This window comes from Erinaceus europaeus, chromosome 4 (genome assembly GCF_950295315.1).
Source record: "Erinaceus europaeus chromosome 4, mEriEur2.1, whole genome shotgun sequence".
In the NCBI taxonomy this organism is placed as follows: Eukaryota; Metazoa; Chordata; class Mammalia; order Eulipotyphla; family Erinaceidae; genus Erinaceus; species Erinaceus europaeus.
The window spans coordinates 90,752,399-90,769,921 of record NC_080165.1 but is presented as its reverse complement, the minus strand read 5'-3'; the positions used below and the strand labels follow the sequence as shown (position 1 = coordinate 90,769,921).

Genomic DNA, 17,523 nt, shown 5'->3' with positions numbered 1-17,523 from the left:
CTGGTAAAAAAAAAAAAAAAAGTCTTAAAAAAAAAAAAAGAAATAACAGGCATTAAATTAACCCACAAAGCTAACTGTAATTATAAAAAGCAAATGTGCTAGCAACCTATAACTTATTCAACCAAGCCCAAGAAGAAAGTATAAAATTCACCACTAACCTGATCTCTTCGAAACTCTTGTCTCTGCTGCTTTGAGTGATTAAATCAGAGTTTATACAAACAGTCCTTTCTTTCTTTTCACTGAAAGCTCTGCCCTCCCAAGGGATTAGCCAAGGAGCGATCTAGTTTATACACACACCTCAGGAATTTCATTTTATATCCATTGTTGGTATATTTAATAGAGAATCAAGTTGCCCAAGGAAAAAGAAAATAAGCATTTCCTGAGTATGTGTTCCAGACCCTGACTCTACTCTAATTGGACTTCTGCATGAATCCTGCTTTGGAACCCAATAAAGGAAGAATTTAGGGGGTCCAGGATAGCACACCGGGTTAAGTGCACATAGTGCAAAACACAAGGACCAGTGCAAGTATCCATTTCAAGCCCAGGCTCCCCACCTGCAGGGGGGTCGCTTCACAAGCGGTGAAGTAGGTCTGCACATATCTGTTTTTCTCTCTCCCTCTCTATCTTATTTACTTATTATATTTACTCTCTATAAATTGAGAGGGTAACCTCCCCTCTCAATTTCTCCCTGTCCTATGCAAAAAAGAAAAAAAAAAATCAGAAAAAAAAAAAAAAAGGCCACAGAAGCAGTGGATTCTTAGTACAGGCAATGAGCCCCACTGATAACCCTGGAAGCAAAGAAAAAAAAAAAAAAAAAAGGAAGAATTTAGAAACTGCTCATCTATCATGCATATTCTCTTGTAATTCTTTCAATTGAAGCCCACGTTGGACTCTCAAAGGGAACTCTCTCTCCCTTCATCCCTTACTCAGCCAGCATTTCTGAGGTGAGCCAAATCCCACCTGCAATTGTGAGACAGAACCTGAAAGATATGCCTTCCAGAGATAAACTGGACCTCAGATTCCAGCAGAAAAAAAGTTTACTATGAAATAGCTTGACCTGCTAGAGTCAAAAAAGGGAGCCACAGCTATATTAGAAATAGCAATGCCCCAAGACACATACACCAAGAGTACCTGAACTTGCCAAAAAAAAAAAACAACAGCAACAACAAAATAATCCAAACAAAAAAGAAGCAAGCAAACTGTAAGACTTGTGAGAACTACGGTGCTGTTTATCTTTGAAAGGTGAAAGGGTGGGGATATGGAACTTTGGTGGTGGCTGTGGTATGGAACTATATATTGCAATCTTACAATCTTGTGATATACTGTTAATAACAAATAATAATAAAAAAAAAACCTTTAAAAAAGAGTACCTAATAGCCCTCGTGTGCACTTGCTCTAGCTTGCTATGTAGACAGTGAGTTTTTGCAGATTTGATCCCTAAAGAACATGTGGGGGAGTGGATTACGGGCAGAGGGGAGAAAAGAATTGTGGCTAATAACAGCTAGAGACTAAACCTCCCAAAAACACAATCTCCTGCCCAGCCTATCCTAGTCACAGTGTTGTGTCTAGACTGATCTTCAGATGAAACAAGACCAATCGGAGGTTGGGCGGGCAGCCTGTTAAGCGCACGTGGCGTGAAGCGCAAGGCCCTGCGTAAGAATCCGGGTTTGAGGCCCAGGCTTCCCAGCTGCAGGGGCGTCTCTTCACAGGCGGTGAAGCCGGTCTGCAGGTGTCTTTCTCTCCCCGTCTTCCCTTCCTTTCTCCATTTCTCTCTCTTCTATCCAACAACAACATCAATAACAAGGGCAACAAGAGGGAAAAGACAGAATAAAACAATCATATTTACTGATAACACCTTTTGGTGATAACACCAAAGAGCTCCAGTGGCAGTGGGAAAGGAGTGGACTGGGAAACGAGGTAGAAATATTCAGAAGGGTCAGCATATTCTTCAGGCCAGTCTTACTGGAGGCTGCAAAAAGTACAAGTGTGAATAGCCTCCCCTTCATTGGTGCTGAGCTGCAGATAAGCCAGAGGCAACCAGACAGGCCACTGATCTGCTTGCTGGTACAACCACAACCACACACTCAGCGCAGGCCTATAGCACCACCCACTGACCACTGAAGCAGGCCCAGGAACTTGCAAAGAAAGGTACTTTGGGAAATTGGAAAAACTTCAGCTAATCAACTGTGCCCCTGACATCAGGTGTGTGCAAGTGTATACACTCATATTTGCTTCCCCCTCTTTCTTTTTCCTTAATTGTGTTGTGTGTCTCCAGCTAGTTTCTTTACCTCCCTTTGAGAGTGTGTACCTGCTCTGATAGTCCACTTATTCCTTCTCTGTGCTCTTTTTACTGTGGTAGTTGAGTTTTGATTTGTTTTGTTCCTCTTAATGTTTAACCAATACTCAAGAAGGGTAGTTTACATTCTGTTTGTTAGTTACCCCAACAAGAATTATTCAAAGCGTAAGACCTCTTTTCTCCTCTAAAGAATAAACTTGCTTTTTTTTTTTCTTTCTTAAATTTTCACTGCTTGGTGTTTGTTGACATATAGACTGGAATGAGCTACTGGTAACATCAATTTCAGTGCAGAAATCACCCCTTCCTTCCTTCCTGGTTGCTTTTCTCAAAAGTGCAAACCTTGAGAGCCCCCTGGTGTCTGTGAGAAATAATTTCAACAAGCAGTGTGCAAAATACCTTAAGATCTGTGTGGGCAGTAGCAAGGAAAGTAGCTCAGTGAGTTGAACTTAGACTTGTATGAGTCCCTATCTTTAATCTTTCATGCCACACATGTAGAGCAGTGCTCTGTTCTCTTTCTTTCATAAAGTAAATGAGACTATTTGAAAATAGTATTGTGTTGTGGTCTGGGAGGTGGTGCAGTGGATAAAGCACTGGACTCTCAAGCATGAGGTCCTGAGTTCAATCCCCGGCAGCACATGTACGAGAGTGATGTCTGGTTCTTTCTCTCTCTCCTCCTATCTTTCTCATTAATAAATAAATAAAATCTTTAAAAAAAAAAATAGTATTGTGGTGATGGGAGGTGGGGCAGTGCTGGGGAAATAGCACAGTGATTATGCAAAAAGAGTTTCATGCCTGAGGTTCCAAAGTCCCAGGTCCAATCCCTGCTACTAACTACGATAAGCCAGAGCTGAGCAGTTCTCTGGAAAAGTAAAAAATCTTGTTGGGCAATGACCCTGGATAATAAAATCACAATAATAGTATAAAATAGCAAAAAAATTTCTGCCATCCCACAAAACTAATTATCAATATAGACCCATGGATGTTCTGAACTAAGCATTTGGTACCCATGTGTAAATTAGTTTCCAAATGAGTGTAAAATATTTCTTCTATGCTAAGCACAAGGACCGGCGTAAGGATCTCGCTCGGTTCAAGCCCCCGGCTCCCCACCTGTAGGGGAGTCACTTCACAAGCAGTGAAGCAGGTCTGCAGGTGTCTCTCTTTCACTCCTCCCTCTCTGTCTTCTCCTCTTTCCATTTCTCTCTGTCCTATCCAGCAACGACAACATCAATAACAACAACAATAATAACTACAACAATAAAACAACCAGGGCAACAAAAAGGGAATAAATAAATAGGTATTTAAAAATATATATATTTCTTCTACCTGAATTTAAACTAAGTGGTTCAAAGGACTGCCCTCACTTCTGATATCCACTGTCAAGTTTGCAGTGGAGGAAAGCATGGTGTACTTCAAACACCCTCAGGTTCCACAATCAGACCAAATGACTCAGAACTCACTTAAATTGTTATTGAAGGAAATATACTCAGGTCTGAGTCCCTACTCTCACGGAAAGAACTTGCTGAAAGAGACTGAAGGGACATGGTGGGAACAAGCAGCCCCCTCACTCCTACAGGAAAATCATATCTTACTCCTGTCAGCACCAGACACATCTGACCAGAAATATCTCTGAATGGATTATAAATCTAAGTCTTGAAAAGACCCACCACCTGGGAGTCGGGCTGTAGAGCAGCAGGTTAAGTGCAGGTGGCACAAAGCGCAAGGACTGGTGTAAGGAACCTGGTTCCAGCCCTGGCTCCCCACCTGCAGGGAGTCGCTTCACAAGCGCTGAAGCAGGTCTACAGGTGTGTCTATCTTTCTCTTCCCCCTCTCTGTCTTCCCCTCCTCCATTTCTCTCTGTCCTATCCAACAATGACGACAACAATAATAACTACAGCAATAAAACAACAAGGTCAACAAAAGGGAATAAATAATATTTTAAAAAATTAAAAAAAAGGACCCACCAGACTGATGCTGTCCAGGGCTCCTAGGCTTCCCCAGCTACTTCAGCTGTGCTTCTCAAGCTCTCCCCTGGCTACTACATTAAAACCTTCCTTGGTCTACACACCTGACTCTACTTGACTCATTTAGTGTATCGTATTTCTAACAGTTATACTCACAGCTATGTAAATAATATGTTTTTTAAAAAATCAATAACAAACAGCTACTGGTAAGAAAAGAAAAAGAAAAACTTTATTTAAAAGAAAGAGGGGGGGAGAGAGAAAGCTATTGTCCAGTGGGAGAGACAGGAGCATCTTGTAGTTCAAATATTCAAGGGGAGAATTGGAGGTTAGTTATTAAAATCATTTCTTTAAAAAAATCATCCTTTCTAAATGCCATCTTACTTTTAATATAGTCTCATCTCTCCCACTTACAAGCCACTTACAAGGTCTTCAGAGTCAGTAATATGCTAAAAGCTCATTTTGTAAAACCAGAGTGTTCCAGTTTTCATTGCAGAAGTTAACAGCAAGAAGTTAACAGGGGAGAAAGACAAACAGAGAGAGACCTGCAACAGTGCTCTACAGCTCATGAAGCAGGTGGGGTCTGGGGGCTTGAACCCAGGTCCTTGCACATCAGGCCCCAGAACTTCTATCTTAACAATATCAATGTTAACCAGAATTTCTTAACACTTTTCCATCTCCCCTTGCTCAGTTACAGCTACAGTCTACTACAGGGCTAGGACACAGATGAAAATCAGCCAAGGGAAGAGATGCATAGGACAGAATCCAGAAGGGTCCCAAGCACTGAGTTTCCAGATGTCCTCTTTCTCTGGAGTTGCAGCCAGCATTAACTCCTCCTGGCAGCCAACTGTGACAGTGAAGTACCCCACCTGAGCCTGGCAATTTTATAGATGCCACATCACACAGCATGACTGGATGCCCATATGGCTGATCTGTCTCTGGCCCCTCCAGAATGGAGCTGATACCTTATGGCCCCATCTACCTCATATTGTTAATGAGGCTTAAAATCCTCGCTCTAAATCGCAGTCATCTTTTTTGAGGGGCCAAATCTGCCAGTCAAAGACACTCATATTGTTAATGGGAACCCCTGGGAGCCGCTAGATCCTTTTTGCTCCTGCTCCAGATTGAGATAAAGTTCCACAACAGTGGACAGGCAAAAGCTGTAAGCAGAACAAGAATCCTTATTTAGAACGAAAACACACCCACAAAAGGGAGAAAGGGAGGTAGCACCTACGTAGGTGACTCCCCAAAGAGAAGAATCTTCAACTTAATCCCTCCAAAAACACTAAACTAGTCAAGGCAGACACTCATGCTTCCATCTCCCACCCCCAGCACCTATTTGCCTAGAGCTTAAACATTTATAAAGAAGTGCAGAAAGGGATATGTGACATACCACACCCCTGCCGGCAACGTGCTTCCAGGAAGTAACCAGGCATTAAAGATATCCCAATCTCTGGAGTTTTTGTCACTATAGACACGCCCATCATCCGTGATTGGCCAGTTCATAATCTGCACGGCCTGCCTCAATCCCTGCGATTTGCTCAAGTGAGGTGGGCACCAAAGGTCACAGAGGAGGTGGTGTTAAGGTGGGGGGGAGGGAGATAATTGCCTGCTATCTCTTCCTGTCAGGATGGGATGTTGTAATAGTTACTAGTTTTAGAAATGATTGTGCTAGCAACCTTTAGTTCTTTGGTTTTTTTCACTGAGCCCCTACAGAACTTCAATCCCCCACAACTCCATCCTGTCCCTGCTTTGGGGCTTCACACTCTCAAGGATGGCATTCTGAGCTATTAGAATAACCCCTTCTGGAAGGAAAGGCCAAACCTTTAGGCAAGGTGAGGGTTTTTGTTGTTGTTTGCTTGTTTTTGTTTCTGTGATGCAGAGAGAGTGAAAGGTGACACCACCAAAGCTTCCTTCATTGTGGTGGAGAGTGGGCTTAAACCGAAGTGGCACACAGTAGCAAAAAAACAGCACACTAAGTAAGTTATTTTGCTGTCCTGCAAGGTGAAACTTTACCACACACTCTCCCACTTTTCTTTTCTCTTATTTCCTTTTTTTTTTTTCTTCTTCTCCTTTTAATTGGCTCTCATCTCAGAGGCCTGGCTGGAGTCAGGGTCTTTTCCTCAGAAGCAGAGCCTGGTCCATTATTACTTCTCAAAAGACTATTCCCAGTCCTGCACCTGCCACCGGGACTTGGCTCTTCTGATAATTCTAAATGTTAGAGTGATAACGGAGTCTTCACAAGTCAAAGTGTGAAAACAAATGATGACCTCAACATCTGCACTTGACTTTCCTCCAGTAAAGCTCAGGTACCTGCACTGACTGTAACAGGCACTAATGATCAATTCATGACACTTCACTTGGTTGCATTTTGCAACTGAGCGAAAGCATCCTCCTGTTGAAGGTATAAATGTGTCTTTTTGATGACATTCTCATCAAAAACTTGTCTTGCCCCTCCCCCTTTTTCCAAGATGAGTTGAAATTGGGCGTGTTCAGGGTGATATGGCCATAGAGCCCTCCCCCCTTTTTAAATTACTACTGCAAACCTCAAAATCAGCTATTCTTCCTTTGTCAAAATTATTTTTGCTGTTGGGGCCAGCTGGTGGTGCACCTGGTTGAGTGCACATGTTATAATGTGCAAGTACCTGGGTTCGAACCCCCAGGCCCACCTGCAGGGGGAAAGCTTTGCAAGTGGTGAGGCAGTGTTGTAGGTGTCTCTGTCTCTTTCCCTCTCTATCACCCCCTTCCCTCTCAATTTCTGACAGTCTCTATCCAATAAAGATAATTAAAAATTTCTAGTTATTTTTGCTGTTTACACAGCTATTGCCTCTGCTATGTGCTAAGCTTGTCTAGAGAGTGTGATGACATTATTAGTATATCAGTGTTTTAGTTCTGAAATGGAATAATTAAAAATCTACAAGTATGGAGCTTGAAGAATTCATGTTAAGAGAGATAAGCTAGGAAGAGAAGGATAAATATGGGAGGATCTCACTCATAGGCAGAAGTTGAAAAACAAGATCAGAAGGGAAAACACAAAGCAGAACTTGGACTGGAGTTGGTGTACTGCACCAAAGGAAAGGACTCTGGGGTGGGGGGGAGTGTTCAGGTCCTGGAACATGATGGTGGAGGAGGACCTAGGTGGGGGTTTAGAGTGTTATATATGAAAACTGAGAAATGTTACACATGTACCAACTACTGCATTTTACTGTCAATTGTAAACCATTAATCCCCCCAACAAAGAAAATAAGTAAATTAAAGAATCTCATAAATTTCTAAAAAAAAAAAAAAATCTACAAGTAACAAGTTTGGTAGGCAGAGGATAAAGATAATACATGTTTACATCTCTTATTTTATTTTTGGGAGAGATGCAGAGAGAGAGACAGAGAGAGAAACACCACAGCACTGCTCAGCTCTGGCTTATAATGGTGCAGGGGATTGAACCTGGGACTTTGGAACTTCAGGCATGAGAGTTAATTTGCATAACCATTATGCTATCCCCCCACCACATCTCCTTATACATACATCCACTATAACTGGAAGACCATACAAATGATAAATAACTATTTACCTGTGGGGAACAGAACTGGATAATATGGGGGTGGGGAGTGCACCAAAAAGAACACTTTCAACTTGATAGTCTCTTATATGTTTTGATTTTTGAGCCACATAAATGTAGTATGCATTCCAAACAATTTGATTTAAAAATTCCAGCTATAAACACAACGATTGCCACCTCAACATGCTTCACTTCAGACTGTATCCAGAGACTTCACGTGTGGAATGACAATCCTTCAACTTCATTACTCGGGTGAGACCTTTCCTTTCATAGTATACTCTAATTTCATCTCAGGCGGTTCACTTTCTAACAAAGTCCCAAAACCTAGATGTACACCAGTTTCTGTGAGAGAGAGCATATGTTCACACATATCCGTAAACTACTGCAAAATATATACCTGAAAGCAGAAGTACACTAGAATTTGCAGTGAGTACCCCCCTAACACTTCCTCTCCACTATTCCAAGCTTTGGGTCCATGATTGCTCAACAATTTGTTTGGCTTCGTATGTTAACTCTCTTTTCAGTCACCAGGTTCCAGATGTCATCAGGATGCCAGCCAGGCTTCCCTAGACTGAAGACCCCACCAATGTGTCCTGGAGCTCAGCTTCCCCAGAGACCCACCCTACTAGGGAAAGAGAGAGGCAGACTGAGAGTATGGACTGACCAGTCAATGCCCATGTTCAGCGGGGAAGCAAATACAGAAGCCAGACCTTCTACCTTCTGCAACCCACAATGACCCTGGGTCCATGCTCCCAGAGGGGATAGAGAATGGGAAAGCTATCAGGGGAGGGGGTGGGAAATGGAGACTGGGTGGTGGGAATTGTGTGGAATTGTACCCCTCCTACCCTATGGTTTTGTTAATTAAATAAAAAATTTTCTTAAATAAAAAATTAAAATAAATAAAAAAATAAAAATAAATTCCAGCTATAGGACATATATTTATAAATTCTTTATTTTGGCTAATATCAAGTACATTCATTACCACCATGGGCTTGCTACAGTTGAGAAGAGAGTCATTTACAAGGCATGCTACCATTAATAGACACTAAAAGTTAAGCTTATAATTGGGGTAAAGAAACTTAGGCAAGAACATGAAGCACTGTTCATCTTTATTGTCAGGAAATGAGCATCCAGATTTGGATTCAACTTAAATACTAACTTCCTCAAGATGGTGTTCAGAAAAAGGATCCCATAATTATTCACTGGACAATACTATGTTGATATTTCTTAAAGGGACCTACTGAAATGAAAGATACAACTTAAGAATAATTATACATAGCACCATGACAGAACTGGGAACACTCAGGCTAGCATCAGTTAAGACACTAAGGTGGACACAGCCACCTGTAGGGAAATAGTTCACATTCACAGATATACACACTGTTTTACGGCATAAAGACATTGTAGACGGTTCTCACATAGAGTTCATCGGGAGGAGGTTTCTTCTTGCTGCCAGGTTCAAGAAATCTTTTAATTGTGGGAAGATTACTGATTTTCACAGAAAACTCCTGAAAAAAAAAGTTAATAAAAGTTCAAATTTAATACCAAAGATATTGACTATCATGAAAATTGAGTTGCACAAAATGACCTATCAAATTTGATCAATTAATATATGTTTTTGGGAGTCAGGCGGTAGCACAATGGGTTAAGCGCACGTGGCACAAAGTGCAAGGACCGGCTTAAAGATCCCGGTTTGAGCCCCCATCTCCCCACCTGCAGGGGAGTTGCTTCACAAATGGTGAAGCAGGTCTGCAGGTGTCTATCTTTCTCTCTCCCTCTCTGTTTTCCCCTCCTCTCTCCATTTCTCTCTGTCCTATCCAACGACGACATCAATAACTACAACAGTAAAGCAACAAAGGCAACAAAAGGGAATAAGTAAATAAATAAAAATAAATAAATATTTTTAAAAATATGTTTTTAAAATACATTTAGTTGGTTTTTCTTTTCTTTCATGTGAATTGGTGGTTGCCCTGTGTTTCTCTTTTTATTTTATTTTTTATTTATAAAAAGGAAACACTGACAAAAACCATTTAAGAGGGGTACAACTCACACAATTCCCACCACCAGAACACCCATCCCCTGATAGCTTTCCTATTCTTTATCCCTCTGGGAGTAAGGACCCAGGATCATTATGGGGTACAGAAGGTGGAAGGTTCAGCTTCTGTAATTGCTTCCCCACTGAACATGGGCGTTGGCTGTCTCTCTCTAGACCTAGTGGGGCAGGGTTGTGGGGGAGTGGGGCTCCAGGACACACTGGTGAGGTCATCTGCCCAGAGAAGTCCAGAGTAGGTTTATTTTAATGAGAAAGCAATACAAAGAGAAAGATACAGAGCAAGTGAGAAAGAGAGATCAGAGCACTGTGCAGATCTGGTTTATTGTGGTGCGAGTGTTTGAACCTGGGACTTTGGAGCCTCAAGCATAAAAGTCTTTATGCATAACCATTATGGTATCTTCCCAGCCCAATAAATATCTGTTGTAGGGGTCCAATCACAACTATCGTCTAGCATCTGGTTAGAGTGTGATCTCTTGGTCATATCACTTACGAATTCTATTACCAGTGGCTGGAATCTACAGCATGTTCTGTGCAAATCTTAATTTACACCAAGATCTTTTTGGAGAAGAAAAGATAAAGAATGTGTAGGAACTGAGCAAAAAGTAATACATGTAAGGTGGCAAAGAATGAGAAAAATGAACCTAGACTCAGGCAACCCAAGGGTTAAGTAGGCAATTACAAGACAGGCCTGTCTCTGAGAAAGGAAGCAATTCTCAGGAGTTAGAGCTGTCATGAGAGACAGGCCTGGGAGTCTGCAAAACAGGAGATAAATCCAAAGACAGACTCTGAGAAAAGTCTGGGAGCCTAGAATCAGGAGAGGGAGGTAACCACCAGGCAGAAAAAGACCCACTCCCCTTCCCTGCACCTGGGGACTATAGATAACTACTGTTGTAAAACTGACATTGTGTAGCTGAACCCTGTCACGTAGTCTGTAATCTGAAATATATATATATATATCCTAGTAGGACTTGGGTACAGGGTCGATTACGAGCTGGCGTGTCAGCCCCTCGGTAACTTGGCCCTAGCCAGCTAGAACAATAAAGGCTCTTTGCTTTTGCATCACCCCAGTCTCTTGGTGCTTCCTTAGATTTGCAGTCCAACATAAGAGGCCCCAGTGAGATCTATCTTTGGAAGTGTATCAACAGACTCGGTTGCTGAGCCTTTAATATTAGGAACTCTGGAGGACTAGGGTACCCATGGGGCGTTGGATGCCGGTAAAGGCCTAAATTTTGGGGTCGGCAAGAGCCTGGGCTGCCCTGCATACGGCAGCGACCGGGAAGGTGGAGAAGACATTCTTACCTTCCCACCAGCACCCTCAGGGCATTGTAGCCTAGCCTGAGGTGGAATCCGGGGTGAACTGAGGGTCCTGAGGAGCCCGACGTGGAATCCAGGCAACCCCAACGTGGAATCCGGGGTGTTAGGTATTGTCTAGACGTTTGTTATTATCAGATTGACTAAGCGCGCTTGTCTGTCCTGTGTGTGTCTTGTCTGTCTTGCCTGTATTGTCCGTGTTCTGTGCCTGTGTGTTCCCCCTTTGCTTTCACTTTGCAGGAATGGGCCAAACAGCATCCACCTCTCTAGCTTTGATTACCAGACACATAAAAAGTCAAGGCACCGGCTTATAGCCTTGAGATAGACGTAAGAAAATTAATGACTTTTTGTTTCAGCGAATGGCCTGAGAAACATTAATTTTAAGTTTAAAAGTGTAAGTAGCTTTGAAGCTGCATTCTTATCAAAGTTAAAAAAAGGAGTTTCCAACACAGTTCTTATATGGTAATATAATTGTAAATTAATTTGCTACGGTAGCTGAAGATTCAAAGTAAAAGTCTAAGTATTTAAGGTGACAATCTTTCATCTCCAAATTGAAATGCAAATTATCTATGTATTTAGCTGAAAAAGTTCATGTGCATTTTGGAGGGTCCCCAAAATGCCCCATGAACTGTTTTGTGGATATTGGTCCACAGCAAATTTGGCATTTGTCTGACACTGGAGATGTTTTGAGAAGCATTGTCACTAATGTGTGTTAACTCTCTAAGTAATTAGTTTGTTTAAAGTTTAAATAAAAATTTAGTTAAACTGAATTTTTTTTGAAGATCCTGGCTTACAGGAATTGCTACAGGAGGTTAAATAAGATAACCTTTAAATTTATGTTCTTTAAAATTCAAACAGAGCCTCTCAAGTTAGGTATCGCACACTGAAGATACGTCTCTATCTCCTGTGTGGCAAATGGCAGAAAGGTTATTGACACGTAAAAGGTTTAAAATACCTTCTCAACTAAAGAAGTAGAACTTGCCTAGGTGAGTGAAAAATAACACAATAGTTATATTAATGATTTTCTAGCCTGAGGCTTTTGCTCTGGTTTTCCTCTTTGTATCTTTCCGCTTTTAAAAATTATCTGGTTTGTTTTAAGACACTGTCAGAGATTTATTCTTGATAAATTAAGTTGGCAAATGGTGTTTTTGGTCTGATAAAAGATCTGATGTTTGGCAAATCCTGATTTAGCAAAAAGTATTTAGTCTAAAATTGTCATTTTATACTGGTATACCCGTTTGTTAAAAAGGCCTTCTAAAATCATATAAAGATATATATGCCATTTCTAGTCATTGGATTATCAATTTTGGTGAACTCCTAATTTGGTTTTGTGTATGTCTTGCTGGTCACAAATGAAGAACTGCAGCTGTGACACCCCTTCAATCTTACTGCCAGTTTCTCCTAGGGGGCCCCCAAGGGGCAGTGAAATGCCCCACAAATCTCTCTAAGGTAAATAGAATGGCACTAAATTTGGCCTTTTGTTGCTCAAATCTGCCCCAGATATTAGAAGAAAGTTACAGAAGACAGAAAGATTTAAAGGAAAACTGAGAGATTGCTCAGAGAATTTTTAAGAAGTTGGCAAAGGTTTTGACATTGGACTTTGAGAAGAAAACAAAAAAAAAAGAGAGAGAGAGAAAGTTGGGGCAGTGCCCAGAGAGAAAAGAAAAGTCAGAAAGATTGGGCTAAGGGTAGAGAAAGATCAGTGATGTTACTGCAAAGAGAAAGGACACTGAAAGAAAGGCTGTTTTATCAACAAGCCATTTAGACTGCTTGTGGATGAACTTAAAGGCATAAGCTGGGGAGTGTTGACCCAAAAACTTGGGCCATGGCACAGACCCGTTGCCTATTTGTCAAATATTGGACCCAGTGGCTGCTGGATGGACAAAAATGCCTGAGGACAATAGCACCTGTGGCACAGCTGGTAAGGAAAGCAGACAAGCTATCACTGGGGCAAATCCAATGCCCACCTAACCTGCTACCAAGCTCTGTTCCTAGACCAGCCATGAGTGAAAAAAAAGGGGGGGGGGTGTTAAATGTCATCAGATGAAGGAGTAGTGATGGCTCAACCAGTAGAACACATACTTCACCATGTGCAAGGACCTGGGTTAAGGCCCCAGTTCTTACTTTCATTGCTAGAACAATGCTGGTGTTGTTCTTTCTCTGTCTCTCTTTCCCCATCTATTTCTATTTGTTTCTCACTCTATTTCTATTTGTTTCTCACTCTATTAAAAACAAATAATGGACAAGGCAGGTAGCATAATGGATACAAAGAGATTCACATGCCTAAGGGTCTGAAGTCCCAGATTCATTCCCCTCACTTACCATAAGACAGAACTGAGCAGTGCTCTGGTAATAAATAAACAAATCTTTAAAAACTTAAGTACATTTTTTAATATAATGCAGTTAATAATTTATTGATTTTTTTTTTTCACCTCCAGGGCTTCACCACTCTGGGTTGACTTTTTCAGATAGATAGATAGACAGACAGACAGATATCAAACACCAAATATTCCTCCAGTGTACTAGGGGCTGGGCTTGAACCCAAGTTGGGTACATTACAATGTAGGCATAATATCCAGGTGAGCTCTCATGTTCATGACTCAATGATTTACTGATTTATAACATAAATGTAAATAATACACGGTTGATTCACAATGAATATTAAAGAAACAGCAATTTAAAAACCTCCTAACTGAAGTGAATCAGAAAAAGGTAGAGCGAAAGAAATTGAAAACAATTAAAAATGTAAGAAATAGCAGTAGCACAGTGGGTTAAGAGCACCTGGCAAAAAGCTCAAGGACCGGCATAAGGATCCTGGTTCCAGCCTCCAGCTCCCCACCTGCAGGGGAGTTGCTTCACAAGCGTAGGTCTGCAGGTGTCTTTCTCTCCCTCTCTCTGTCTTCCCCTCCTCTCTCCATTTCTCTCTGTCCTATCCAACGACGACGACATCAGTAACAACAACAATAATAACTACAACAACAAGGGCAACAAAAGGGAAAATTAATAAATAAATAAATTAAAGATATTTTTAAAAATTTTAAATGTAAGAAATAATAATTCTTAAAAGAAATGAATGTGATATCCAAAATATTTTATTTCCGTAAGACTATATCACTATACATTCTAATAATCTCCACAGCATTTGTGAAAGCTAGTTAGCTTATCTTTTTTTATATCATTTATTTATTTATTCCCTTTTGTTGCACTTGTTGTTTTATTGTTGTAGTTATTATTGTTATTGATGTCGTCGTCGTTGAGAAGCGACTTCCCAGCAGGTGGAGAGTCCAGGGCTCGAACAGGAATCCTTGAGCCAGTCCTTACGTGGGTTCTTGCGCTACTGCCCAACTCCCACTAGTTAGCTTATCTGACTGATAAAGGCACTAGTTAAGAAGTTAAGAGAGTTAGCTTCCACAAGGTGATGCTACTAGTAAGTACAGAATGACTTATTTGTTATTTGACACCAGTTCAAAACAGACTCAAGATTTGGGGATTTACTTAAGATACAGTGTTGCCTACAGGAAAATGGAAAACAAGTACCTTCATGCAACTGTGAAACTTTGCACCCTTGACTGCTACTTAAAAAAAACATACGGGGGTCGGGCGGTGGCACAGTGGGTTAAGGATCCCGGTTGGAGCCCCTGACTCCCCACCTGCAGGGGAGTCGCTTCACAGGGCAGGTCTGCTGGTGTCTATCTTTCTCTCCCCCTCTCTCTGTCTTCCCCTCCTCTCTCCATTTCTCTCTGTCCTATCCAACAACAAAGCAACGTCAACAATGGCAATAATAACCGTAACGAGGCTGCAACAACTAGGGCAACAAAAAAGGGGGAAAAATGGCCTCCAGGAGCGGTGGATTCATGGTGCAGGCACTGAGCCCAGCAATAACCCTGGAGGAAAAACAAAAAAAAAAAAAAAAAATACTTGGGAGTGGGGCGATAACGCAGGGGGTAAAGCGCAGGTGGTGCAAAGCGCAAGGACCGACATAAGGATCACAGTTCTTGCCCCAGGCTCCCGACCTGCAGGGGAGTCGCTTCACAAGCAGTGAAGCAGGTCTGCAGGTGTCTTTGTCTCCCCCTCTCTGTCTTCCCCTCCTCTCTTGATTTCTCTCTGTCCTATCTAACAACGACAACATCAATAACAACAATAATAACTACAACAATAAAACAACAAGGGCAACAAAAGGGAATAAATAAATAAAGCATACTTAATGTATTTACTGCTAAAACTAGCTCACTGAGGACAAAAGATATATTTATATTTAGTGTATATTTTTTTAATTTTTTATTTATAAAATGAAAATATTGACGACTATGGGATAAGAGGGGTACATTTCCATATATATATATATTTTTTTTAAAGGGCATCAGATACTAGTTACAATTTAAATTTTAAGATTTATCTTTCTTGGACTCTTTTGCTTCCATTAGCAAATGAATTCTCTTTCTGGTTATGTGTGGGAGATAACCAGTTGCATTTTCTTAAAGCCTAAACTCAGATGCCAGATATTTATGGATAAAAAAAATGTTTTTCACATATTGGTCTAAGTCTTATCAATTCTCAGTAACTGAGAAAAGTCCATTTTATCTAGTGAACTCTATGAAGAAATGTGTATTAGCATATGTAGTCATTTTTTGTTTACTAAAATTTTATCTATGTATTAGAGAGAGAGAGGGAGAGAATCAGAGCATCATTTAGGCATATGCAATGCTGGGGAAAAAACTCAGGACCTCATGCTTGAGGGTCCAGTGCTTAATCCACTGTGCCACCTTCCAGGCTGCTGTAATTATTTAAATAAAATATTTCAAATAGGTTACTTTGAAAGCTGCTATTTTTTTTTTTCCAGAGCATGGGCTCAACTATGGTTTATGGTGGTACAGGGGATTGAACCTGGGACCTTGGAGCCTCAGTAAAGAGAACTTGTTTGCACAGTCATTATGCTATCTACTCCCACCCCAAAAATTTAGTTAATTTTTTTGAAAGCTGCTTTTTAAAAAATACTTTATTTATTTATTAATGAGAAACATAGGAGGAGAGAGGAAGAGACAGACATCACTCTGGTGCATGTGCTGCCGGGAACTGAACTCAGGACCTCATGCTTTATCCACTTTGCCACTGCTGAGACCCCAAAAGCTGCTATTTATTAAATAGTCTATTACATATAAAGTACAGTATTAACTAAGCATGCAAACATATATAAACATGCATACATATTTCTTATATACACAAACTCATAATTAGGACAATTTTATGTCAACTAATTTTATGTCAAATGAAGCCTTTAAAAAATTTTTATCATCTTTATTTATTAAATAGAGACAGAGAGAAATTGAGAGGAAGGGGAGACAGAAAGGGAGAGAGACACCTGCAGCACTACTTCACCACTTGTGAAGCTTTTCCCCTGCAGTTGGGGGCTGGGGGCTTGAACTTGGGTCCTTGTGCACTGTGACGTGTGCTTAACCAGGTGCCCCCAAGCCGCCTTCTTTTTTTAAAAAATAAACTATTTCAACTATATGTTTTCCAGCATTACACCAATATTTAGAAGCTAATTCACAAGACTTAGCATTTCAAGATTAAATTGCATTTGAATTTACCGTGTATAATAAAACTCTTGATCTTTTTCTTATAACCTTTTAGTCATTGCAGAAATGACTCCTTTATTCAGCTCAGCTCAGCTCACATCTAGATTCCAAAATCCTTTAATACTGAAGTTCCAGGATGTGAGAGAAAGCATAATGGTCATAGAAAAGACTTTCATGTTTGAAGCTCCAAATTTTAGGTTCAGTCCACCATACCACCATAAGCCAGAGGTGAGCAGTGGTCTGGTAAAAAATAAAATCAAAAACAAAAACAAAACAAAACAAAACAAAAAACCCTCTACCTGACCCATGATTAAATCTGTATTTACAAAGATGTGCCTGGGGTAATTCATTAGCATTATAAATAGAAAATATCAGTAGACCCCTAGGATATTTCAGGGCCCCAGTAGCATTAAAGTCAAATGAAAGGATGTTCACTTCTGTGTCTATAAGGAGAAAAGGATATATAACTAAGCTAGGTAATGGCAATTTTCCTTGTTGAATATCTGCATTTTTATTTTCTGGGCCTATATACTTAATTAGATAGTTGTTGTCATTAGTATATTAAAACAATGTTATTAGACTTAGAAAAAATTAAGTATGTGTCTCTCTTTAGAAAGTATAAGTCAGGGTGAAGCATAATGGTTATGCAACCATGGTTATAGCATAATGGTTATGCAAACAGACTCTCATACCTGAGGCTCCAACATCCCAGTTTCAAAATCCCCCCGTACCACCAAAAGCCAGAACTGAACAGTGTTCTGGTTAAAAAAAAA

General features: G+C 40.6%; 2 protein-coding genes across 4 annotated transcripts in view; both read right to left on the bottom strand.

The window, feature by feature from the left end:
* Positions 1 to 5,753, bottom strand: part of LOC103107697 (glutathione S-transferase A4-like) — a 58,185-nt gene extending 52,432 nt beyond the window's left edge. The window contains exon 1 of the mRNA XM_060190043.1: positions 5,648 to 5,753. Coding sequence (XP_060046026.1) covers positions 5,648 to 5,741 — 94 coding nt within the window. The 5' untranslated portion in view covers positions 5,742 to 5,753. The remainder of the gene's footprint in view (positions 1 to 5,647) is intronic.
* A 2,993-nt stretch (positions 5,754 to 8,746) lies between these two features.
* GSTA4 (glutathione S-transferase alpha 4) overlaps positions 8,747 to 17,523 on the bottom strand; it is a 31,895-nt gene continuing 23,118 nt past the window's right edge. For all 3 annotated transcript variants that reach the window (XM_007516506.3, XM_060190041.1, XM_060190042.1), the window contains one exon: positions 8,747 to 9,318. In XM_007516506.3, coding sequence (XP_007516568.1) covers positions 9,196 to 9,318 — 123 coding nt within the window. In that variant the 3' untranslated portion in view covers positions 8,747 to 9,195. The remainder of the gene's footprint in view (positions 9,319 to 17,523) is intronic.